Genomic DNA, 21,349 nt, shown 5'->3' on the forward strand with positions numbered 1-21,349 from the left:
TTTACTTCATTTATTTAAATATGCCTATGACATGCTCATTTGCTATTATATCTTGCTTTCTCTTATTATTCTAACATGAATGATCCCATGCTTATTTGTTCAAGTGAATTGTATTCCGTATTTATTATGCCTTACCTTATTTGAGTTATTTGTTAAGTTCATTGTGATATAATGTGGCTGGGAGAACCTTGAGTTACTCCCTAATGACTGTGGCGTTCATGTTTACATGAATGTCATGTATTATTTGGTGTATTTATGGGGTAAAGACATGTGTGAGCTAGCGAGTACCTTGACCGTTGGTTTTTTGTCTATCGTTATGCTTAGACTCACCTTTTAGACTTGTTATTCGTGGGATATTTTTTCACCTTTTTTTTGCTAGACTTGGTTTGTAATAACTTAAGTTTGCTTATCGTGGCACTCTTTTCATTATGTTTAGTGAACCCACGTGTTAAACGTTAAAAAGTGTTAAAAATCCTTGATTTCCGCTGCAATTTACTAGTTATATTTTCCGCTTTAACGCGGGGTGTCACAATGCCTCAGGGAGGATAAACATTTGAGCCCAATAATTATGGAAAGTCTTTAGAACAGATATAACCAAAACTAATCTCCCAGCATAGGAGAGTTTCCTGGATCCAAGAGTTCTAATACTGTTGACAATCTTATCTATCAGAGGTTTGCAATCCTTGGCAGAAAGTCTGGTTGTCTTAATAGGTAACCCCAAATATCTGAAGGGAAGTTTGCCTTCAACCAGACCAGAAATTTGAATTATCTCCTGTTTCAAAACTGAATTGACCCCATTAAAACATACATTAGTCTTGCCCTTGCTCATTTTGAGCCCTGAGGAGATAGAGAAGGTCGCAAAAGTTCTAAGTATCAGGATCATTGATGGGGCATCTCCTTTACTAAACAATTGTAGGTCATCTGCAAATACTACGTGAGTTAATTTCATAGGCTTACAAAGAGGATGGTAGTTAAAAAGCCTAGTCTCGGTAGTATAGTTGATGAGTTTAGTAAGGCAATTAGTCTTACTATAGACGGATATATCCGTTTAAAGTGAAAGACGGGTCAAATATGCTTAAAGTGGTGATATTTTTGGGGCCCACCATGCAATTTGTTGCTTATCTTATGTTTAAAGTGGGTGGATATTTGGCCCGTCTATAACTATAGACGGGTGTCTCCTGTCTATAATGAGAATTTGTGTTAGTAAGGTACTCCATGCATATAGTGAAGAGAAGAGGGGATAAAGAGTCCCCTTGCCTTAATCCTCTCTGACCCTTGAAGAAACCAAACATATTGCCACTGAGATTAATGGAATATGTAGCAGTTGTAACACATTGCAAGATCCATCCCGTGAAAATAGGAGGGAATTTAAGGGCATTAAGCATTTGATCTAGGAAATCCTACTCAATTGTGTCATATGCCTTTTGAAGATCCATCTTTAATTTATCATAAACCTGGGAGAGATGACCTCTTTGACGTTATCATATCCGTATTAACTACTAACATATTTCGTATATCATAATCTTAAAATCAATACGTGCATTTTTTTTGCACGGGACTAAAACTAGTAACTAAGTATAGTGTACGGAGTAGTTACTATACTAAATGCTGAGGGAATTTTTTTTTTTGTCAGATAAGTAAAATTGCTTAAACTATAGTGTTAGTTATAGCATGGGCAATTCTATTAAGGCTCCGGGGACAGTGACTAAGAAAAAAATTTGGTCTTGAAGAAAATTACGCAAAAGTTAGGCAAATCCCAACCATCATTCTCCCCTTTTTTTATGAAGGTTAAAGGAAATACAATAATTCCAAATTTCTTAACTATAATTGTATAAAAATAATTATTTTGATAAATCAAACGCGAAATGGACAAAATAATTTTTTGGAGGAAAAAGATTACGCATTTGATGTATTACCTCAGACCCTTTTTAGTTATTGAGCATACACGCATTTTTCTGAGCTTTTAAAGTTTTTAGTTACTCCCTATATCTTGGTCATTTGTTGTCCTTTTCTATTTTGGGGTGTCTCAGTCAATTGTTATCCTTTATATTTTAAAAATAAACTTAATGAGTAATTTGATCATTCACACTCAATTTATTCCACTTGTCATTTAGTAATTGACCCATCCCCTTTCCTTAGTCTTTGTGCAAAAACCAAAGGACAACAAATGACCGGAATGGAGGGAGTATATTTTTATTTTTTGATGTACTTCAATTAATATGTATAGTTTTTGAGTAATATTGTATTTTCTTTTTAATGTCTAAGTGAACGAGCTCAAAAACTTTATACTAAAACTCATAATATTTAAAACAAAACTCAAAAAATTTCTTATAAAACTCAAAAAGTACACAATCAGATGTACTACCTCTAATGTATAGTCTATGAACTGTTTTTTGGGAGAGAAATGAAAAAAATAATAAGAAAATAATAGTTATGACAACCAACAGTAAGTGGATTATACATCTGATGTACTACCACCAATTGTGTAGTTTTTGAGCATTATAATAAAGTTTTCGAGTTTTGTTTGAAAAATTATGAGTTTTTACTATAAAATTTCTGACTTCATTAACTTAAATATTAAGCTCAAAAAATTACAATATATAACTCAAAAATATTAAAGTTTTGACAGCAAAAAATTAAAATGAAACTTACACACTTTAAAAAGCTCAAAAAAAATATACATAAGCTCAAAAAATATACATAAGCTCAAAAACAAAAGAGGTCTGAGGTAATACATCTGATGTATGTTCCTATTTCTCTGACAACTAAACAAGTAAGTACGTCATTGTTCCTTTTATACTTCCTCCATTCAACTCCACTTTACCACTTTCAATTTTTTACACTATTTATAAGTTAACATTCAATTTCAATTTTCTCCTAATACATAAGTGAAAATATATTTATGTGGAATCTTGTTTGATTCGTTTTTACGAGTACATTAAAAAGGAGTAAATTATCAATTACACCCACGCTTAATTCACTTTTTTACATTTATTCCCACGTCAATTTTTTTTTACATTACACCCAAATTAATAGCTCAGGTTATAAATTGCACTCAATATCGGTTTCAGACCACATTTCCGTCAAATTTCAATTTTTTTGGGTTAAAACATTTATTTTAGGACGATTTTGCCCTTCTTCCTTCCTTTATTAAGCTTATGTATGTTAGATGTTTAAAATCCGCATTCATTCCCTTCTTCATCCTCTCTCTCATATTCCCCCAATTTAATTTCCTTCATTATGTTCTTCATCTTCAAGGTAACCCAGAAATTAGGTTGACAAAAAATTAACCAAATTCAATGGCCAGCAATTATAATCCCACAAATTTACATTTTGGAAATACAAATTTGTCTGGGAAAAATAGTGTGTGTTATGTTATCGGACGTTTACCTTTGCCTCATGTGTCATTAGATCCTCGCCCGTTAATAGTAAGCTGTGGACTGATCAGTGAAGATGTAGACATATTAGACAAAACAACATAAAAAGAATTATCAATTTGCCAGAAATCCACTCTCATACCATATTCTTCATTGTTGAAACTTGAATGGATTCATGTGAAGTTATCTTAGAGAGTGTCTGACAACAAGAATTTAATTTTAAATGCTTCATTTTCAATTTAGCAAAGTGAAATAAAGATTTGAAATGAGAAAGGGGGGGTGGTGGTAGTTAGAGAGTGGATTTCAAATGGGTTTATTTTAGCCTTACTTGGATTTAGAAGGGATTTGGAAATCCAAATCCAATAGGTTTGTCAAACATGCAAATTGGTTCAAATCTAAATTTGAGAATATAATCTTGGTTCCCAAACACACCATTAGTGAAAAGTGGAGATTTAACGAGGTAAGCATAACGTCTTTTTGATTGCTCAAAAATTTATGTTTTGAGCATCATTGGGTTGCCGATCATGTAAGAAAGTACAAGCTATGACTCCTATGAGAATACAGTAACAAGCTATGGTGGATGTGAGCTTCTAGTTTCTCTTCTATTTTCATGAATTCTTGAAGTATAAACATATGTCCGAATTTTCTGCCTCAGTCTGTTAGCTTTTTCCCTTAAGCGGCAACATTTTAACTTAAGCTACATTTGTAACTGTTTGGCATTTGTGTATTTGTAGTAGATGTGTGAGCTCTCAGTTGCTGAAGGATTTGTGGAGATTAATGAAAACCTGAGCTATTAATTTGTGGAGATTAGCAAAACTGAGAATTATAAACACAGGGGCAAATTCGTCATTTTATAAAGTTTTTTACCTGAGAATAGCATTGGGTGCAATTTATAACCTGAGCTATTAATTTGGGTGTAATTTAAAAATATAATTTGACGAAGGAGTAAAAGTAAGAAAGTATTTGACGTGGGTGTAATTTAAAAATATAATTTGACGTGAGTGTAATTAATAATTTACTCATTAAAAATATCTAACTTTTATAATTTTTGCAAATACGTAGCTAACGATATTTACAGCACAACACGCGTTGGCAAACATGATTAAGTAAAGTGGTAAAGTGGAGTTAAATGGAGGAAGTATATATTTGGGGCACTAATGATGAGAGATGATAATTAAGAAATCAGATAATAATAGAATAGACACAAACTACAATTGGTCTCACTTGTGACGGGTAACAAAATGGGTTAGTGGAGAAAGGGGACCACATGAATAGTGTTGCAGAGAGAGAAAAAGTGGGTACATTGTGAGGTAAAATGGTATCCGTCTTCAGCTTGTGACGGATATGTCATGTCTTCAATGAGAATTTAATACTCCATCTGGACTTGACGCGTTTATTATTGCACAATTACTAAATAAGTAAACACAAATTCTCATTATAGACAGACACTATCCGTCTATACGTATAGACGGATACCATTTTCCCTCACAAAATACTCATTTGCCATAAAGTGGGAAGCACATGGGGGTGCCCCACCTTGTCCCCCATACCCATTTTATTAGAGGTTTTTACCCGTCTGTTTGCCCCACCCGTCTATACCAAGACTTATTGATAAGTAAATTGCATGTAAAGTTTAATTTACAGAGAGAGAAACTCGACCACCACACAACAAAACTTACAGAGAAAAGCGTAAAACTAGAGCACCATAACACCGATTCCGAAAAGAGAGCGGAGGCTGAAAAATAACTCAACCGCCAACCACCACGGCACCACCCAACAAAACTTAGGCAAACAACCACCAAACAAACATCTAAATTTGAAGAGAGATAATAGATAGGGCGATTTAAGGACGATTCAGTGAAGCAACAGGCTCGTTACTTTTTATATAGTAGACTGTTAACCCGAAGGGAACATAAAATGTGTCACCATCCACGGGGTTGTTATGCACAGTCGTAATGTCATAAATTGAAAAGTAGCCTCTATGATACAGTACTCGAAACTAGAAAGGGTCCATAACAAGCCATTTAGAGACCATGGCAAGGCACTCTTGGCGCTTGTATTCTGGAGCGGTGTGTCCTCCACCCTACAATATGCAGAATATTACGCTTTTATATAAAGCTCATAACTACATGAAAAATATACGAGAAGAGTCAGAGTCACTTCTGAGAGGTTATCACCTTCACAGTTGCAAATGTTAGATCGTAATGACCATTCGAGAACTTCATGGTATACCTGAACACGACTGTAGATGTGAGAGCCAAAATATCTGGACTTAAAACTGTGCAAAGGCTGATAAATATGGAGAAAGGAACACGAGATACTATAATGACTTAGTTTTTATCGCTGGTGGCTGGTGTAAGGAAGAGGGAAGGAAAGAGTTGATTCCAACCCCTTTTGAACCCAGTTCACGAGTACCGGTTCTGAATGATGTCAGTTAGCCAGCTGACATAAGCAAATACTGACTTGGTTACAAAGAATATAAGTGACTCACCCAGCAACTTGGCCTTTGACAAACCATGGCCGCCAATCATCCAGGATCTTGATGAATAGATTCTTGATCCATTGTAGTGTCCCCACATATGATACTTTCAGGTCTTGGTCACCACTGCCATAGCAGAAGAAAATGCAGGGAAATGGAACGGAGAAACGGAAACAAAAGGGTTATGTCGCCCTTTTTTTGTTTTACAGAGAAAATTGATTATCTAATTGATAAAAAGCCATACGGCATCTACAATAGAAGTATACGTAGGGTTTGGCTGGATCATTAAGATAAAACTTGTTACGAACAAGATTCGCGATGAATGCATGATGTTCTCTCAGCAAAATCGACTGGTGTTGTCTACGATAAGAAAGGCACAAAGAGATGAACATCCTAAGGATTGACTAAAATTATGTATATAGAAACTAATGGTATGCCAACGGATAATGTGGTTGCATAATCAGTTCGGCTACTTAGTGCTTGATACAAAAAAATGAGCCCACAGGGAGATGTTCTATTATTTTCATATAACCCAGCGTACCCTTGACAGACAAACACACAGTATCCAATCTTAGTTCGAGACATGATCTCGGAATCAGCCTTTGCGGCCCGATCTCAGTCATTTCATTAAAAATGCAGCCAATATCGGCCATAACCGGTTGTTGTGAACCTTCATAGCTCAATTGCGTTTAGGTATCCCAGATGATACCAACAATGCTCGACACTTGGACATGAATATGACAAAAGGAACTTAATTCTAAGCCATGTGTACTGTCACAAAAACAGCGGAGTCCTGATACGATCGGGTCAAGTACTTCTAAACATGTCCAAGAGTTAGCTGCTACATAGCAAACTTCTAGCTGTCATTATGCTATTTCCCCGTTATATCACATATTCTACAAGAATGCGATGTCAACAAATTAATCTACACTACCCCTAACTTTCTATACAAGATTGCTAGAGCAGCACATTTTGAAAATGATGTACTCTGTATATATTCTTGAAAAAGAAACAACATGCTACTAGCCTACTATCACTGAAAATCAATTGAGAATTCAACTTTCAAGAATGAGTGAAGAAATTACCAAGACCAATGTGACAATGATTCACCATGTGCACATAGTGACCAAAACATTTATATGGAAAAATTAAAAGGCCATGTATATCCAACAATGAAAAAAAAACAGTGGTAGAAGTATAGAATGGAAGCTACTTCCCCAAATTTGCTTCCTTGATTTTTTTTTTTTTTTTTTTTTTTTTTTTGCTGTTCAATAATAACTCATGGTTTACATATACAATTATAAAATCTTGAACAAGACATGTAAGAGAATCAGTACCTGTAAACTAGCGCGCGGATGACCTCTTTCGTGAGATTTTGATGATAACCGAAGGTGCTTTCAACATTATATGCATATGCTAAAGTCTTATTACACCTAATCCATTGACTTTTAGTGCCCTGATAATAAGTGAGATTTTATAAGAACCAATCACTAAAACCATGAGAAAGTAATTCATCAGGTACAAGAAATATAAAGTAAGCAAGAGAAAAGAAACTTAAATAATTTCCAATAGATCAGTCACAAAACAAGTTGATAATACCGTGGAGATTTTCTTTACTAAGTTTCTGAAATATTTCTATATATATCCCCATAGATAGTTTCGTAGTTAAAATCTCCCTCCACAACGCTTAAGTAATTGGTAAGTTTGGGAATGCTAACAGGCATATAACACAACAATCAGGGAATACTATCATCATTTTTAGAACATATGAACAAAGTGTTACGAAGCCACTAAAGCATATGTTTGAAGGATAAAACGTTCAAATTTGGACTGAAGTACCTCGCGTATTTGAAGAGCTTCTTGAACATTTGCATTGTTTGCCCAAGATAACAATAGTTCGTAGCTGGTTTCCTACAACACGAGGAGAAGACAGAAATGCTGACTTTTTTTATTAAGAAAATAAAATCGAATACATACAGAATTTCACTCTAGCCACACACACACACATAAGCAACAAGAAGAAAACAAGACTTCATTAAGTTACAAAACGTTTAAAAGAGCTCAATCTATGTTAAATGTTAAATGTGAGTGTTGTAGGCGGTATGACTATAAGACGAACAATGAACAGATAAACTTACAGAATTGAAGAGAAAGATGTCGTGGCGTGATAGAATCACTGCTTTAAAGTTGAATTTGCCCCGCTCGATACACACGGCCTCTTAGCAACCAACTTCCCAGGGTTACACGACTTCCGAGTCTAAGGTGTACGACAAAGACTTAGATTGAGAACTAACAGAACGCTGCCAAAATTAGCTATGAATGATAAGTATTAGGGAAGGAGTAGATTGAGAGGAGTAGATGTGAGAATGTGTTGCGTGTTTTGAAATGGTGTAGATAGATGGTATTTATAGGAGAGGAAAGGAAAAAAACTAGAACCATATTTATTATTGTCTCGTAAATTGATTTTAGTAATCACCACCATTTGTATAGGAAATACAATAATCAACATAAAAGAATGAGCAATCTATTTTGGAAAATTGTGCCGATGAATGTGGAAAATAGGGAATTTTTTTCCAAAATGGGTTTAAATAACAAACAATTTAACAAAATAGGATGCTTTAACATAGACAAAAGACCCTCCACTACTACACATATTAGTAGTAATACAAGTGATCACTTATAAACCACAACCTCATGGATTGTTATATCAATGTCGGATAAATAAACGCTTGTTTTGAAGCAACACTTCCAACAAGTGTCTCACATTAGAGAGAGATGAGAGTTTATTAGTTTATATACTCAGAAGTTACTCCACTACCCATGGCCAAGTGGTTTTAGGATGAAATCTCATGTGCTTTATAAAGTGAACTCTCGCTCCTCGCGATTACGGTCTTGATCCATTTATTTAACTTAGCATGGTATCAAAGACCACGGTTAAGAAATATGGATTTGGTAGAAAAAAATAGTACTCTCTTACATTGTGGCCTTTTGACAACAATAGAAAGGATAAAGAAATTGTGGCCAACCAGGTTTTCTTCAAAAGGTGACCACACGTCCACACATGTGAGGGGGAGTGTGAAGAAGAGATCACCCCTTGATAAATGTTTTTTTTATTGGGGCAAACAGCCCATGAAAAATGTCACATGTGAGTGTCTCGATCAAGTTGGAAAAAGATGAGTGTTATTTAGTTGCTCCCATCATGTAGGAATTACCGAGTTTGAAACTCCCCCATTTTACAAAATATGTGTTAACAAAACAAGCTCCAAAAACCACAATTAATTAAATTCTAGAATTCCTAAAACGTAAACTATTCCATAATCTCTTACATCCTCTCTTAAACTTATGGTTATTTGCTAAGATTTCCATAAGTTAGCAAAATATATAAAAAAAAATTGTTATATAACTTTATAAATCTTCTTCGTCTTCAACAATACGTAAAAGACTCACCCTGGTTGCATGTAGGACTCGCAATACTAAGATCAATGTATTAGAAATACACAGGGGAGGAATTCATAAAGCGATCGTTGTTTTATTGATAATTGTTCGTGTCTCCAACCGTTTCAATGGTTTGCTTTTATAGTACATCTAAGATCTGAACATAATAATCATAGTATCTCTTAACAATGGTAAAGATAATTAACTTATTGCATAATATCGATATTATTCTGATTACGGTATATCAAATTATACCGTAATCTCCCGACATCCCCCCTCAAACCCATGATAATTTATCGAAATTTCCATGGGTTTGCCAAATATAAAAAAGAAGAATCATTCAAATTCTTCAATTTTCGATCTTCAATTTTCAAGAGTAACGCCACTCTTTTCAACTTGCTAAAAGAAAAATATCATCCGTCGGGAACGGCGTCGTTTTTCAGATCCGTCGAAATATCAAACGATCAATATTTTCGAATTTGTAGAAATTTCATGGTGACGAACGCCGCAATTTTTCGAACTTACTTCGTTAAAAAACGGAAAAATATCTGTCATATCGAATCAATGGAGAACTCATTTGTATTCCCAATAAAGGAATGCAAAGATCACAACATCAAAAGGACGAAAAAAATTTGTTTTTTTTTTTTTAAAACGTGAATCAAGATAGACATTAATAAACGACATCCCGCCGGTGGGTGCTATACATTAATCATAACCCCACCGGCAGGTAACGAAATTTTACAAAATTAGAAATACAAAGGGGAGGAATTCATAAAGCGATCGTTGTTTTATTGATAATTGTTCGTGTCTCTAACCATTACGATGGTTTGCTTTTATAGCACTTCTAAGATCTGAACATAATAATCATAGTATCTCTTAACAATGGTAAAGATAATTAACTTTTTGCATAATATCAATATTATTCTGATTACGGTATATCAGATTATACCGTAATCTCCTAACACAATGCGTATATAGGTAGCCAATTTTCTCGTGCATAACTCGATAGTCAATAACTTTGAAGAATGCTATTCTTTCCAAACTGTGAGATCTAATCGGAAGGGAACACCTTTCTTTTCGAACCCTTCAAGTTTTAGTCGAAAAAGGAACGCTCCTTTTCTCGAACGTTGTCAAAAAAAATGAAGTTGGGATTGTTGTTCTTTTCGAACCCAACTTAACCGTGCCATGAATATAACAATTTAAACAAAGTAAAACAAAAGGTTATTTTTTCTCTTTTATCTAAAATAATTTAGATATCAATAAACAAAATACCGCCGATAGGTGTCACATAGTAAATAATTTTACTTAAGTGCTAAGGCTATGATACCATGATAAAATCCTCTATCTATAAAAGTCAAAGCATTTAAATGCTTCCTATTGGCTGCTTGGTTTAGGGTAATTGACCCCACCATAATCTCTCCCAATTAATTACTATCTCTCCTTTTATTTCATTTGTTTTCCATTTTACAAATTTCAGAATATTCCTATGTTAAGTTTATAATAAAAATTTTACTTACATAAAATTTTATGCTAAAAAATAAAATAAAATAAAAATAAAAAAATAAAAATCTATACATAAATCCATATGTTAAATAACTACAAATTAATAAATTTCAAACTAATAAATTAGAAAATAACAAACTTAATGAATAATAACCAATAAAATATAGACAAACAAATTCATATCATTATACACCAAATTTAACATAGAGACCAATATCATTATAATGTCGAGCTAATGCGTTGTTTTTACTTACGTCTAAGCAGTTCATAGACTATACATCTGAGGTAATACCTCTTATTGTTCATTTTCTGAGTTTTATTTTAAAGTTTTTGAGTTCTGCTTTAGTATAAAGTTTTTGAGCACATTTACTAAAACATTACACTAAAAAAAACAATATTGCTCAAAAACTATATTTATAAATGGTAATATGCTCAGAAAAAATGTGTATATGCTCAAAAACTACAAGGTCTGAGGTACTACCTCAGATTCGTAATCCTTTTTCTCACGTCTAAGTTAAGCGTATAAAATCTCCTTACTTCTTACATCGATATAACTGTAATACTAAAATCATATTTTTATTAAATATATTAACCTTCTTATTGATCTTTTCAATTTAATAAAGTAAACCCGTGCATTTTTTGCACGGGCGTAAAACTAGTATAGAAGGAAGACTGGATTTCACACTTAATAGCAACTGACTAAATCAGCTCTTTTGTGCTGTGAATTATATGACAAAGAAAATCCTCTATCTATAAAAGCCAAAGCATTTAAATGCTTCCTATTGGCTGCTTGGTTTAGGGTAATTGACCCCACCATAATCTCTCCCAATTAATTACTATCTCTCCTTTTATTTCATTTGTTTTCCATTTTACAAATTTCAGAATATTCATATGTTAAGTTTATAATAAAAATTTTATTTACATAAAATTTTATGCTAAAAAAGAAAATAAAATAAAAATAAAAAAATGAAAATCTATACATAAATCCATATGTTAAATAACTACAAATTAATAAATTTCAAACTAATAAATTAGAAAAGAACAAACTTAATGAATAATAACCAACAAAATATAGACAAACAAATAGAAAGACAGAAAAGCACCAAAAGCACATATAACCGTTGCATATTCCTCTAAGAGGAATAAAGCTTCGATTTTCAGATAAAAATGCAGAAACCATGGCCCTGATAGAGAGGCAACTAATGTCTTAAATTCTTTCTCATGGTAAAACATCAAAAGCTAGAACTTCTATATCATTCTCTAAGGTAAATACAGCTTTATAAGGATCAATGAAGTCCACTGCATATCGAACTATCGATCCTAAGGCTGGCATTAAATAAATATCAGCATCCTACGTATTAGAGTGGTTATTAGCAAAGTGTAGAGCAATTAGACATGCCAAGGAATCAAGATAACATAGACATACCTGGCACAGTGTTTGAGGAGTTAAACATTTAGGCTTTAGGACATGTGCATCAAACAAGGGGTCGAGGTTCTGCATAATTTTGGCAATTAAATTGTACTAATTAAAACAAATATCTCATGATTGTAAATAAAGAAACTTTACCATACCCACCTACTAAAACATACTGTACATAATTTACTTGAACTATAATTCATGGAGAGATCTTAGCATGTCTTTATTTTTATATCAGGATTGGCAGATGAAATATAAAAAAAAATTCACAGGTCTAAATCGGAGATTGTTCAATTATTCTTACAGTAGCGCCAAATAACGTGTGCATAATTTAGAGTGAGGCTTCTATGGATGCCAATGACTGAATCTGTATTTGATCATGTTAAATCCTAATCCGTGGCACCTAACTTGGATCCAGATTTGAATTAGATTTGTTGGGTGCAAAATTCTCAGATCCATCCGCACTTGTCAGAATCATGTTCAACACATCTGGATAGAATCCATGAGAAATTGACTATCTTGCCGGATTCGGAACACACAGAAGATATCAAAATCCATTCCGCCTTTTAACGAATACAGATGCATTAGTCCAAGACAATAAAAGTCCAATGGACACGTTACAATCCCTAAGTTGCATATGCAGCGTCAAATTTTGGATGCTGTGACCAAGTTATTTAGTCATAGGGTTTATCTAAAACTAGAATGGTTCTTTAAATTCCGTAATTTTCCTCATAATTGGTTACTATCAAAAATAGACTTATGTAGAGAAAGTGACGTACATCTGATATAGCTTGAAGATGTCTTCTGCAATCTACATTTGCATTCGTATAAGTGCCATTGCAACTCTTTTTGGTTGTCTATAGTAAAAGAGAATAATCAGATAACGCGAAACCAACTCATTACCTGAAAGCCTTATGGTAGAAATTTAGATAAATATATCAACAGTAAGGATAGGATAAACCTTTGGCATGTAAGAATCTCAGATCTCTTAGTCAAAAACATGCAAGGGGAAACTGATCTTTTTGACGGAGTATAACATAAACTAATGTTTGGTAATTACCTCAAAAAGCTCTCTGGATAAGAGGGACACGCGTTCAGCATACTTAAATTTCGCAACAGTATTGTCCTCCTTACTAGTATAAGGATTCCCAAGAATGTATCCCTACAGTGAAAAGCTCATTCACGGTCCAACGTATACCAATGTGAGATAGTGACACAGATGGTTGTATGACTGGCATGGTGTTAAAACAATATGACATGACTATATTAATCGGAGAAGAAGACTGTATCATATGCTTATGCGGTCATCAATTGAACGTTGCGCAGTTGAATAAGAACTAGTCAGAAGTCTTTTATTAGGCTTCTTTTTAAGGCTTTGCGGGTGCCACTCAGACCATGTAGAAACTAGAAAGTAATGCAAATCAAGGATTCATTTTTTTTTTATAATGACAAGAGCCTATAACTTACATGCAAAATCAAAAGCATTACTGTCAAAGCAAAAGCTTTAGTCCCACAATATGTTATATTTTTTCCTTAAAAGACATTAGTGGCGCACGCATGACACGTGCATTTAAAATGGGCTTGAGCTGGATCAAACGAGCTCGCGCCCATAGTCATCTAAATGTTTTGTAAAATATTCTTTTAAAGTAATAAATCTAATCTACACAAAACAACAATATCTCCTTAGTAGCCAAAAATGCAGTGAAATTCATTACCGATATACCTTGAGATTCATTGTCACGGCCATATCAGCTTTGTTCCCTAAAAAAGATACCATGAGTATGAAGCTTACAAGAAAGACAGATAATTGCAGCAAACAATTCTGCACTTGTACAATTGACCCAACTCTAAAAAAGACCAAAATTTATATTGGGAGTAATAAGCAAAGTGGATGACAAAATCCGTAACACTTTGCTTGGATTCAAGATATTTGAAGAGTGAAAGGCAGGCGAGGCAAAAAAAAAGTTTTCTCACACCACTTATGTTGATTCTTTGAAAAGAGACACCAACGAGGGTTTTAAAACGAAAATGTCATGTTGAGTTACTATTAAATTTTGCATTGCCGAGCGTATTTTGCCTAATTAGAGTGCAATAACAGCAACTGGCGCTAAAATACGACAATATCTGATTTATGAACCACAACAGAAGAAACACAAAAATGTCAGGTATAAATTACCGTTAACAATATGTTGAACAACAATAGGGACAATCTTGCCACAATAGGAGTCGCCTGAAATGTAAAGCGGATTATCCCTGAATTCAATGTGGTCCACCAACCACTGCATGCGTCATCACAGACCAGACTAAGTAACCCAAAAGCAATGCAAGCTCTAAATTTAATGATGTAAATTGTTGCAAAGCAATTCAGAGAATCCTTCTGTGTAAGGAAAATGTAATTAGAATAAAATTGCACCATAGTGACCTTTTTCATTTGTGAATTTATATTAGATTGTTAGCACATTTGCGTATTTGCCACCAATAGAATGGGGGAGATTGGGTGAACAGGTGCTTAGCTTAAACATCTATAAAGTTCCGTATCAAACTAAAAGTTCAAACTCAAACATTTTTAAACAGAAAAGTATTATGCAGCATGCATTTAAGCATTCGACAAACAAGAAACTTAAATTAATGTCTTTTGAATTGTTATTACAGATCACCACATTAGCAAGGGCGCTTACTCCAAAGCATTTTCTGTGTCAATTTCTTACTTGGTTAAAATGTCCTGGCAGAGTTTGAGTCTTTGTGATTAGGACATTCTAGTACACGTTATATGCCTCCTAAATAAATAAATAAATAAATAAATAGAAGGAAAAAAAGGGGAAATTATATAGGATGACAACTAGGAGTGCACTGTTATATATGGCACTGAAGACTGGACCATAAAACGGTGAATCTTAAGTATCTGTTGTGAAGGCCAAAAATCGGCATTTTTTAGAGGACATTATAAAATAAGAAGTAATGCTATGGCAACCCAGTAAGGCAATAATCCATTAGGAACGCAATGAGTGCATATTGTTTACCGTAGTCCAGACATAATGATGAATTCACTCCAAATTCTCCCGGATTATGTTTGAGCTGAAAAGGTTTCAAGTCTTTCAATTAACCATAACTTCTACACTCCCTCCTTATCTGATTTTGTTCCCCTCAAATCTTCATTCAACCACACTTTTGGTTGCCATTTCCATACTTCGACAAGGTGTCACGTCCTGATTTTTACGAGGATTGCTATACCATCGCTGACTAGTCTCTGCAGTTCCATGTTCTATCCTTGCTCACAAATGATAAAAGCCTTGTCAAACATTGTCCCACTCCTCAACAAATGATAAAAGCCTTTCCATTTTTCCAATGGCCTCTAGCAACGGATTCAAATCGATACAATGTTGACGCTTTTTGAAGCTATGTTTTAGGCAATGCAGCTATATAATGAATATATGGTCCAAATGACCCAGAAAGAGTACTAACAGTTAAGAGATTTGGAGAATACTTTGAAAAAACCGCAACCATGGAGAAAAATTTGGGTGTTTGATCAGCCAAGGCATTTGCAGTTGCAGACATCAATGAAATCATCATTACCAGAAACTATATATTTCTGAAATAATTTCACTTCCTTGCGCCCTTGCCGGATGGTGAGCATTTGTCTTTAGAAATTAGGGGCCTTGCCAAAACCATTCTACTTATCTATTACAGTCCCGTTGCTAAAAAACCCTTATCAAATTTCTAGTTTAGCCTAACCACCGGTATAAAGGGTTATTTGATGCAATTACAAGAGGAAAACAAAATAAACCACTTTGGAGGGAAGTAGAAATACCACCTCTTGTTTTGAGCTTAATTACATCTGCAATATTATGCACCGACTTGGGAAAAACTCAAGGGCTATATGATTATGCGGGTGATATGAAGGACATATAATGAAGCAACCAGGAAAAGCCTGACTAACAGTGAAATAAATCAGCAACTACCACAGCATCATCACATATTTAAGTGACGTGCAAATGTATTATAAAGTACAACAGTTAAAGTTGATTTGTTACCTTGCTCAAGAATTCATAAATATGCCATGATTGCAAGGTATCATTACTGTAGTAAGCAGCATGAGTTGTTGCATAAGAGAAACCAGTTCCAACGGGGGAGTCCAAAAACACTATACTAGCAGCCTGAAAATGAAGATAAAAAAGCAAGATTCGGCATTAGTCAGGAAGAAACAATGGGTTACAGAAGTAGGAGACAAGGAAGACGGCTCAAAAGAGTACCTTAGTCCAAGAAAATGGATTTAATTGAAAAATGGGAATTTTCGAGTCCCAGCTAGAGGCACTATCATTTATATTCAGAGGGCCTGAGAAGTGACATCAAAATTGAGTATGCATTCGAGACCAAGGAAACATTAATCAAATTGAAAATTGAAAAGAGGAGTTGGCGTAGCATACCAATCTCTATAACAAGACCAGAAAAAGCAGAACAACCGGGGCCACCAGTAAGCCAAAGCAAAAGAGGGTCTTTAACAGGATCACTCTCAGACTCAACAAAGTAGTAAAACAGTTGCACTTGTTCCATCTCGCCTACACCTACATACCTGCATTTCATTTCATTTCATGTAATTTCTATTACGGAGTATGTACTCTATACTAACATCATCAATATAATAGGAGTAATTAATAAGATAGAAAAATGAACAAACCCAGTATGTAGGTGAAATGGAAGATTTCCGGGAAACCCAGGTAGAGATTTGATAGTATTGTGTTTTGCAGCATCAGAAATTGGCCATATTAACACTACTAGTAGTAGCAATGATAATAGTTGAACAAAATGTATGCTCATTATCTTTATCTATCTCTCAAACAACACAAAGTATGTGCAACAGAGAAGATACTATACTACGAAGTATCAAGTAGGATTGACTGACAATAGCGTACGACCTGTCAATATCAACCTCAAATCTAATCTAATGGTAGAATAATGGGTGTATGAAATGCCACATCATGTTCCTCACTCACTCACGTTGTCCACATGTTAAATTGTGAATGAGTGCGATTTGATGCTCACATGAGTAGGGAGTAGGGACGGTGATACTTCCGTAATAACACTTGGTCTCTTTTGTGACGGTCACAAATTATCACGGTCCAAAATACGACTATTTTAGATAAAAAGTAACCACTCTCACATTTATACCCGTCACAAATTGTGACGAAAAAGTGTCCGTCACAAATGAGAATTTGCATCATGAAAATTATAAGAAACATAAAATAAATAGAAATAAAAAATTAACTACCAATAGATATCCGTTATCTGCTGAATCCTGAAAGAGTTCAGATGATGATCGGATTACAACATGTCTTTAATACCTAGGTTGTTATTTGCACGTCGCAAGCTAAGCGTCGAAATGAAATTAATTAGAGTCAAAATTGACTATGGACCCAAAATCGCCTCCAAAATCCAAAACTCGAGTCAGACCAAGTAAAAAATGCAAAATATCCTCCAAAACACCACTATAGTGTCGACATATCGTAAAATATCTCAATTACAAACAAACAAAATGACAAACAATCCTTAACCTCCACGCAAAACCATGCAAGCACTCTGTTTTCACGCCTAAAGGCTCGCGCCTCAATCACTTCTAACAAACAATGTAATACCCGGATATTTGGAAACCTATAAAGGAACCTTGAGATGCGTGAGAGGACCTTAAGCGAGATGAGAGGCCACTCGGGAGTGAGGTATGACCATACAGTGGACCTAGCGAAGTGTTTGATGGACCTAGCTAGTGAGTGTGCAGCGGACCGAGTGAGGGAGATAATGGACCGAGTAGAGGTTACTCGGCCGAGTACAGGTTATACTCGGCCGAGTGAGTGGCACTCAACCGAGTGGACTCAGGACTTGACCAAGTGCACTGTGTTAGACGGGTTATAGATAACTCGCGACTTCCCTTATCTTATCTAACCCTAATTCATTTCCTTCTTTCTCCTATCACTCCAAACCCTCTCCCTTCTCTCTAAAACCCTCGCAAACACTTCTCCAAGGGATTCAAGCTTGGATTAGAGGATTGATCACCTTATCCTTCCTTCTTTTCACCTTCTTAGTTGAGATCTACCTTTTTCTATTTCTTATGAACCCCAACTTTTGGGGGTTTGTTATAGGTGGTTAATTAGTAGTTAGTATGAGTAATATGGATAATTAATGGGCAATAATAAGAGGTTTTGTATTGTACGATAGTGTAGGATGTATTGTGATAGTATTGTGTGATATGTATAGGATGAGACGGTTTCATGAGACGGAATAGTATTGGATGCGAGTAGCTTATGGAGTTTGCTAAAAAGTAGGTTGATCCTACTCGTTTTTGATAATGTGTATACTTATTAGTGTGTCCTTCATCATTGTTTTCATGGTTTAAGTCACATTGCATCATATTGTGATAATTGGGGATTGTTGGGATCTCATGTGGTTGTCGGAAATGCATTATAACATGGTAGTGAGTTGTGACGACTCGAAGAGTCGGGATATTTGAGGAAGTGATGTTCATGGCATATTTGGGAAGTGTGTCTCATAATGAGTTGTATTTTGATATGTTGCGTTGCATATTACATTATTGTTATTGTTGTATATGTTTGAGGAGGTGGTTGTTATTGAGGAGACGTAAGGCGGTTAGGAGACCGTCTTACGCTTGGGTCGCCTTTTGGAGCTTCTCACTCCAAGAGGGATGTGAACATTAATGACTTGAGTTATGGAGGGACGTGTGTGGTTAAGACACAACGTCTGGCAGGGATCCGGTTAGCGCTCGGGCCCGGTACCACGGTTGTGTCCCGACTCACCTTGTTATGGACTACGGTCCGACTATTTGGTGGGCGGTACTGCGGTGCCGTCACCGGGTTGTGGGTACATATGGGTGTGTCCCGATACCGTATAGTGGTTGTATAGTCATGTCTTGTGCATTTTGAATGACACGTTGCATACTTACATATCATATCGTCTCTTATGCTTTTACTTTATTGAAACTGACCGTGTATGGCTATGTGTAAATTGTCACCTATTTTCGGAGTGGCCTGTGTCAATCTATATGATATTTTCGATCATATGGGGGAGCAGTTTGAGTACAAGTTTTGCTTATTGACGTGATCGGGATTTGGGCCGCGCTACGGACTTGGAGTCGAGCTGCATAGTTAGATGACATAGATGGTAGTCGAGTTGTATATGGTGTAGTTCACATTTGTTATTCATTTAGTCATTTACTTGTTAGGTAATTCACTAAACTTGTCATTTTATTGTTTCTTAATTGTAATTCCGATTTCACTGTCTCGGAAAATCGAGACGGTAATATCTCCCGATTACCTAGGCCGGGTATGAAGGGGGTGTTACAAAGTGGTATCAGAGCGGTGATTTTGGAACCTAAACCAATGAACCAAAATGAATTTAGGAGAGTCGAATAAAATGAACCCGACATGAGTACAATAAGAGGTCGGCTTTGGATGGGTAGGCGCCCTCATCTCAAAACTAGATCTTATTGTCTCGGTTCGTCACTATGTGGGTGGTTATAAGTATGGGTGAACGATGTGAGAAATGTATGTGATTACATGTGTGTTGTGATTGTTGATAGACTTTTTACATGATATAATCTTTCATGTGATGTATGATGAAATGTGGAAGTTGGATGAGTGGATTTACGTATGTAACATGTTTTGAAAGTGGCTAATACGTCTTGGTTTGAAGGCTAATAGTCCCGCTCTTTGACATTTATATCGTATGCATGCTTTGGAGTTACTAGTGTTATCATTAGAGTATGCTTTGTGATGAATGTTGGTAGAGTAGTCGCGAGTATGAAGGTAGTGTGCCAAAGACGGTAAGTAGGATGATGTATGAGCTAACTCGGGAGGAGTCACCGATAGCCGGTGGGCCCCTAAATCTTCTCTTTTGATGCAGGGATACCATCATTCAAGTTTAGTAAAAAATTTCAAGCCATAAGGAGTAACTCGAATGAGCGCGAGTCAGCACTATGCCGAGTACATGGCACTCGACCGAGTGGACCAATTTCCAGTGTCTGCAAAAACTTCTGGAAACTGGGCACCTAAACAGAGTGAACTCGGACACTCGACCGAGTGAAAGTGCACTCGACCGAGTGGACTCGGCACTCGACCGAGTGCCTCACACGGGCTGAATCTTTAGTAAAAATCACCTTTTTACCTTATCTTATCTCTTTCATTTTTTCATCTTTTCTCATATCTTCAACTCCAAAATTTCTCTAAAAACATTACAAAAACTCCATTTTTGTGTTTGTTGCTTGGATTCTAGTTTCGTAGTCCATTTTACTTCATTAATTCTTACCAATTTAACAATGTAAGTGGTTTCTCTTTTCTCTTATTTTTCCCAATTTGATTTTGTTTAGATCTACACTAATTCCTTTAAGATTTATCAATTATTTGCATGTTTTTGCTTAATTTATGGTAGTAATTAACTTTCTACATCATTGTTGTTGTCAAATATCAGATTTTCATGATGAATTTTGCCCAAATTTGATAAACTCGAAAATTAGGGTTCTTGAGTCAATAATTTGATTTTTGTGTTTGTTGCTTGGTTTAATTGAACAACAAAGGTTAGTGATAGATCTTGCCTTACATGTGAAAATTTTGTCTTAAAATGCCGTCATAAAATTTTGAATTTTAGGGTGTTTGATGAGTCATAATTATATGCATATTTATGCCTCCCCTTACGGTTTTCGTGCTAATTTATATTAAATACATGCCTTTTATGTTAGTTGTTACTTCCGCTATTTGATGTTTAATGCAGGAATGATGCATTTGAGGAGCAAAGGAATGAAATGGGCATCGCGGAGTGGGCATGAAGGAATGCACGAAGCATGGCACGGGAATCTAGAAGAATAAAGGAAGAGAAGTTAAGAAGACAACACGAAGAAAAGAGTAGAAATAGAGTGGATACTCGATCAATCCCACCTAGGCTCGATCGAGGAAGTAGTGTACTCGATCTAGTGCACCTAGGCTCGATCGAGGATCTTATATTCTCAGGGATTTTCCGCAAATTCCATAAGTCGGTTGTGTTTTACTATAAATACCCAATTCGTACCCTATGTTTATTTACGCATTATTTTACCTAGCTACGCTTTATATTTCCTTAGAAACTCTCAAATACTTTTAG

General features: G+C 35.3%; 2 protein-coding genes across 2 annotated transcripts; both read right to left on the reverse strand.

Annotated features, from left to right (window-relative positions):
* Positions 1-526: 526 nt before the first annotated feature.
* On the reverse strand, positions 527-949 carry LOC141655438 (uncharacterized). The gene has a single exon (XM_074462519.1). The coding sequence runs from the start codon at positions 947-949 to the stop codon at positions 527-529; it is 423 nt and encodes a 140-aa protein (XP_074318620.1).
* Positions 950-5,235: 4,286 nt separating this feature from the next.
* On the reverse strand, positions 5,236-17,409 carry LOC141657473 (serine carboxypeptidase-like 7). The gene is made up of 14 exons (XM_074464720.1): positions 16,887-17,409; positions 16,636-16,781; positions 16,462-16,544; positions 16,243-16,365; positions 14,388-14,490; positions 13,935-13,972; positions 13,272-13,373; positions 12,991-13,068; positions 12,221-12,289; positions 7,696-7,767; positions 7,194-7,312; positions 5,869-5,982; positions 5,555-5,609; positions 5,236-5,460 (listed from the first exon to the last, which is right to left on the reverse strand). Exons 1-14 carry the CDS (start codon positions 17,024-17,026, stop codon positions 5,377-5,379), a joined length of 1,326 nt encoding a protein of 441 aa, XP_074320821.1. The 5' UTR covers positions 17,027-17,409; the 3' UTR covers positions 5,236-5,376.
* Positions 17,410-21,349: the final 3,940 nt, after the last annotated feature.

This window comes from Silene latifolia, chromosome 5 (assembly GCF_048544455.1).
Source record: "Silene latifolia isolate original U9 population chromosome 5, ASM4854445v1, whole genome shotgun sequence".
NCBI classification, from domain to species: domain Eukaryota; kingdom Viridiplantae; phylum Streptophyta; class Magnoliopsida; order Caryophyllales; family Caryophyllaceae; genus Silene; species Silene latifolia.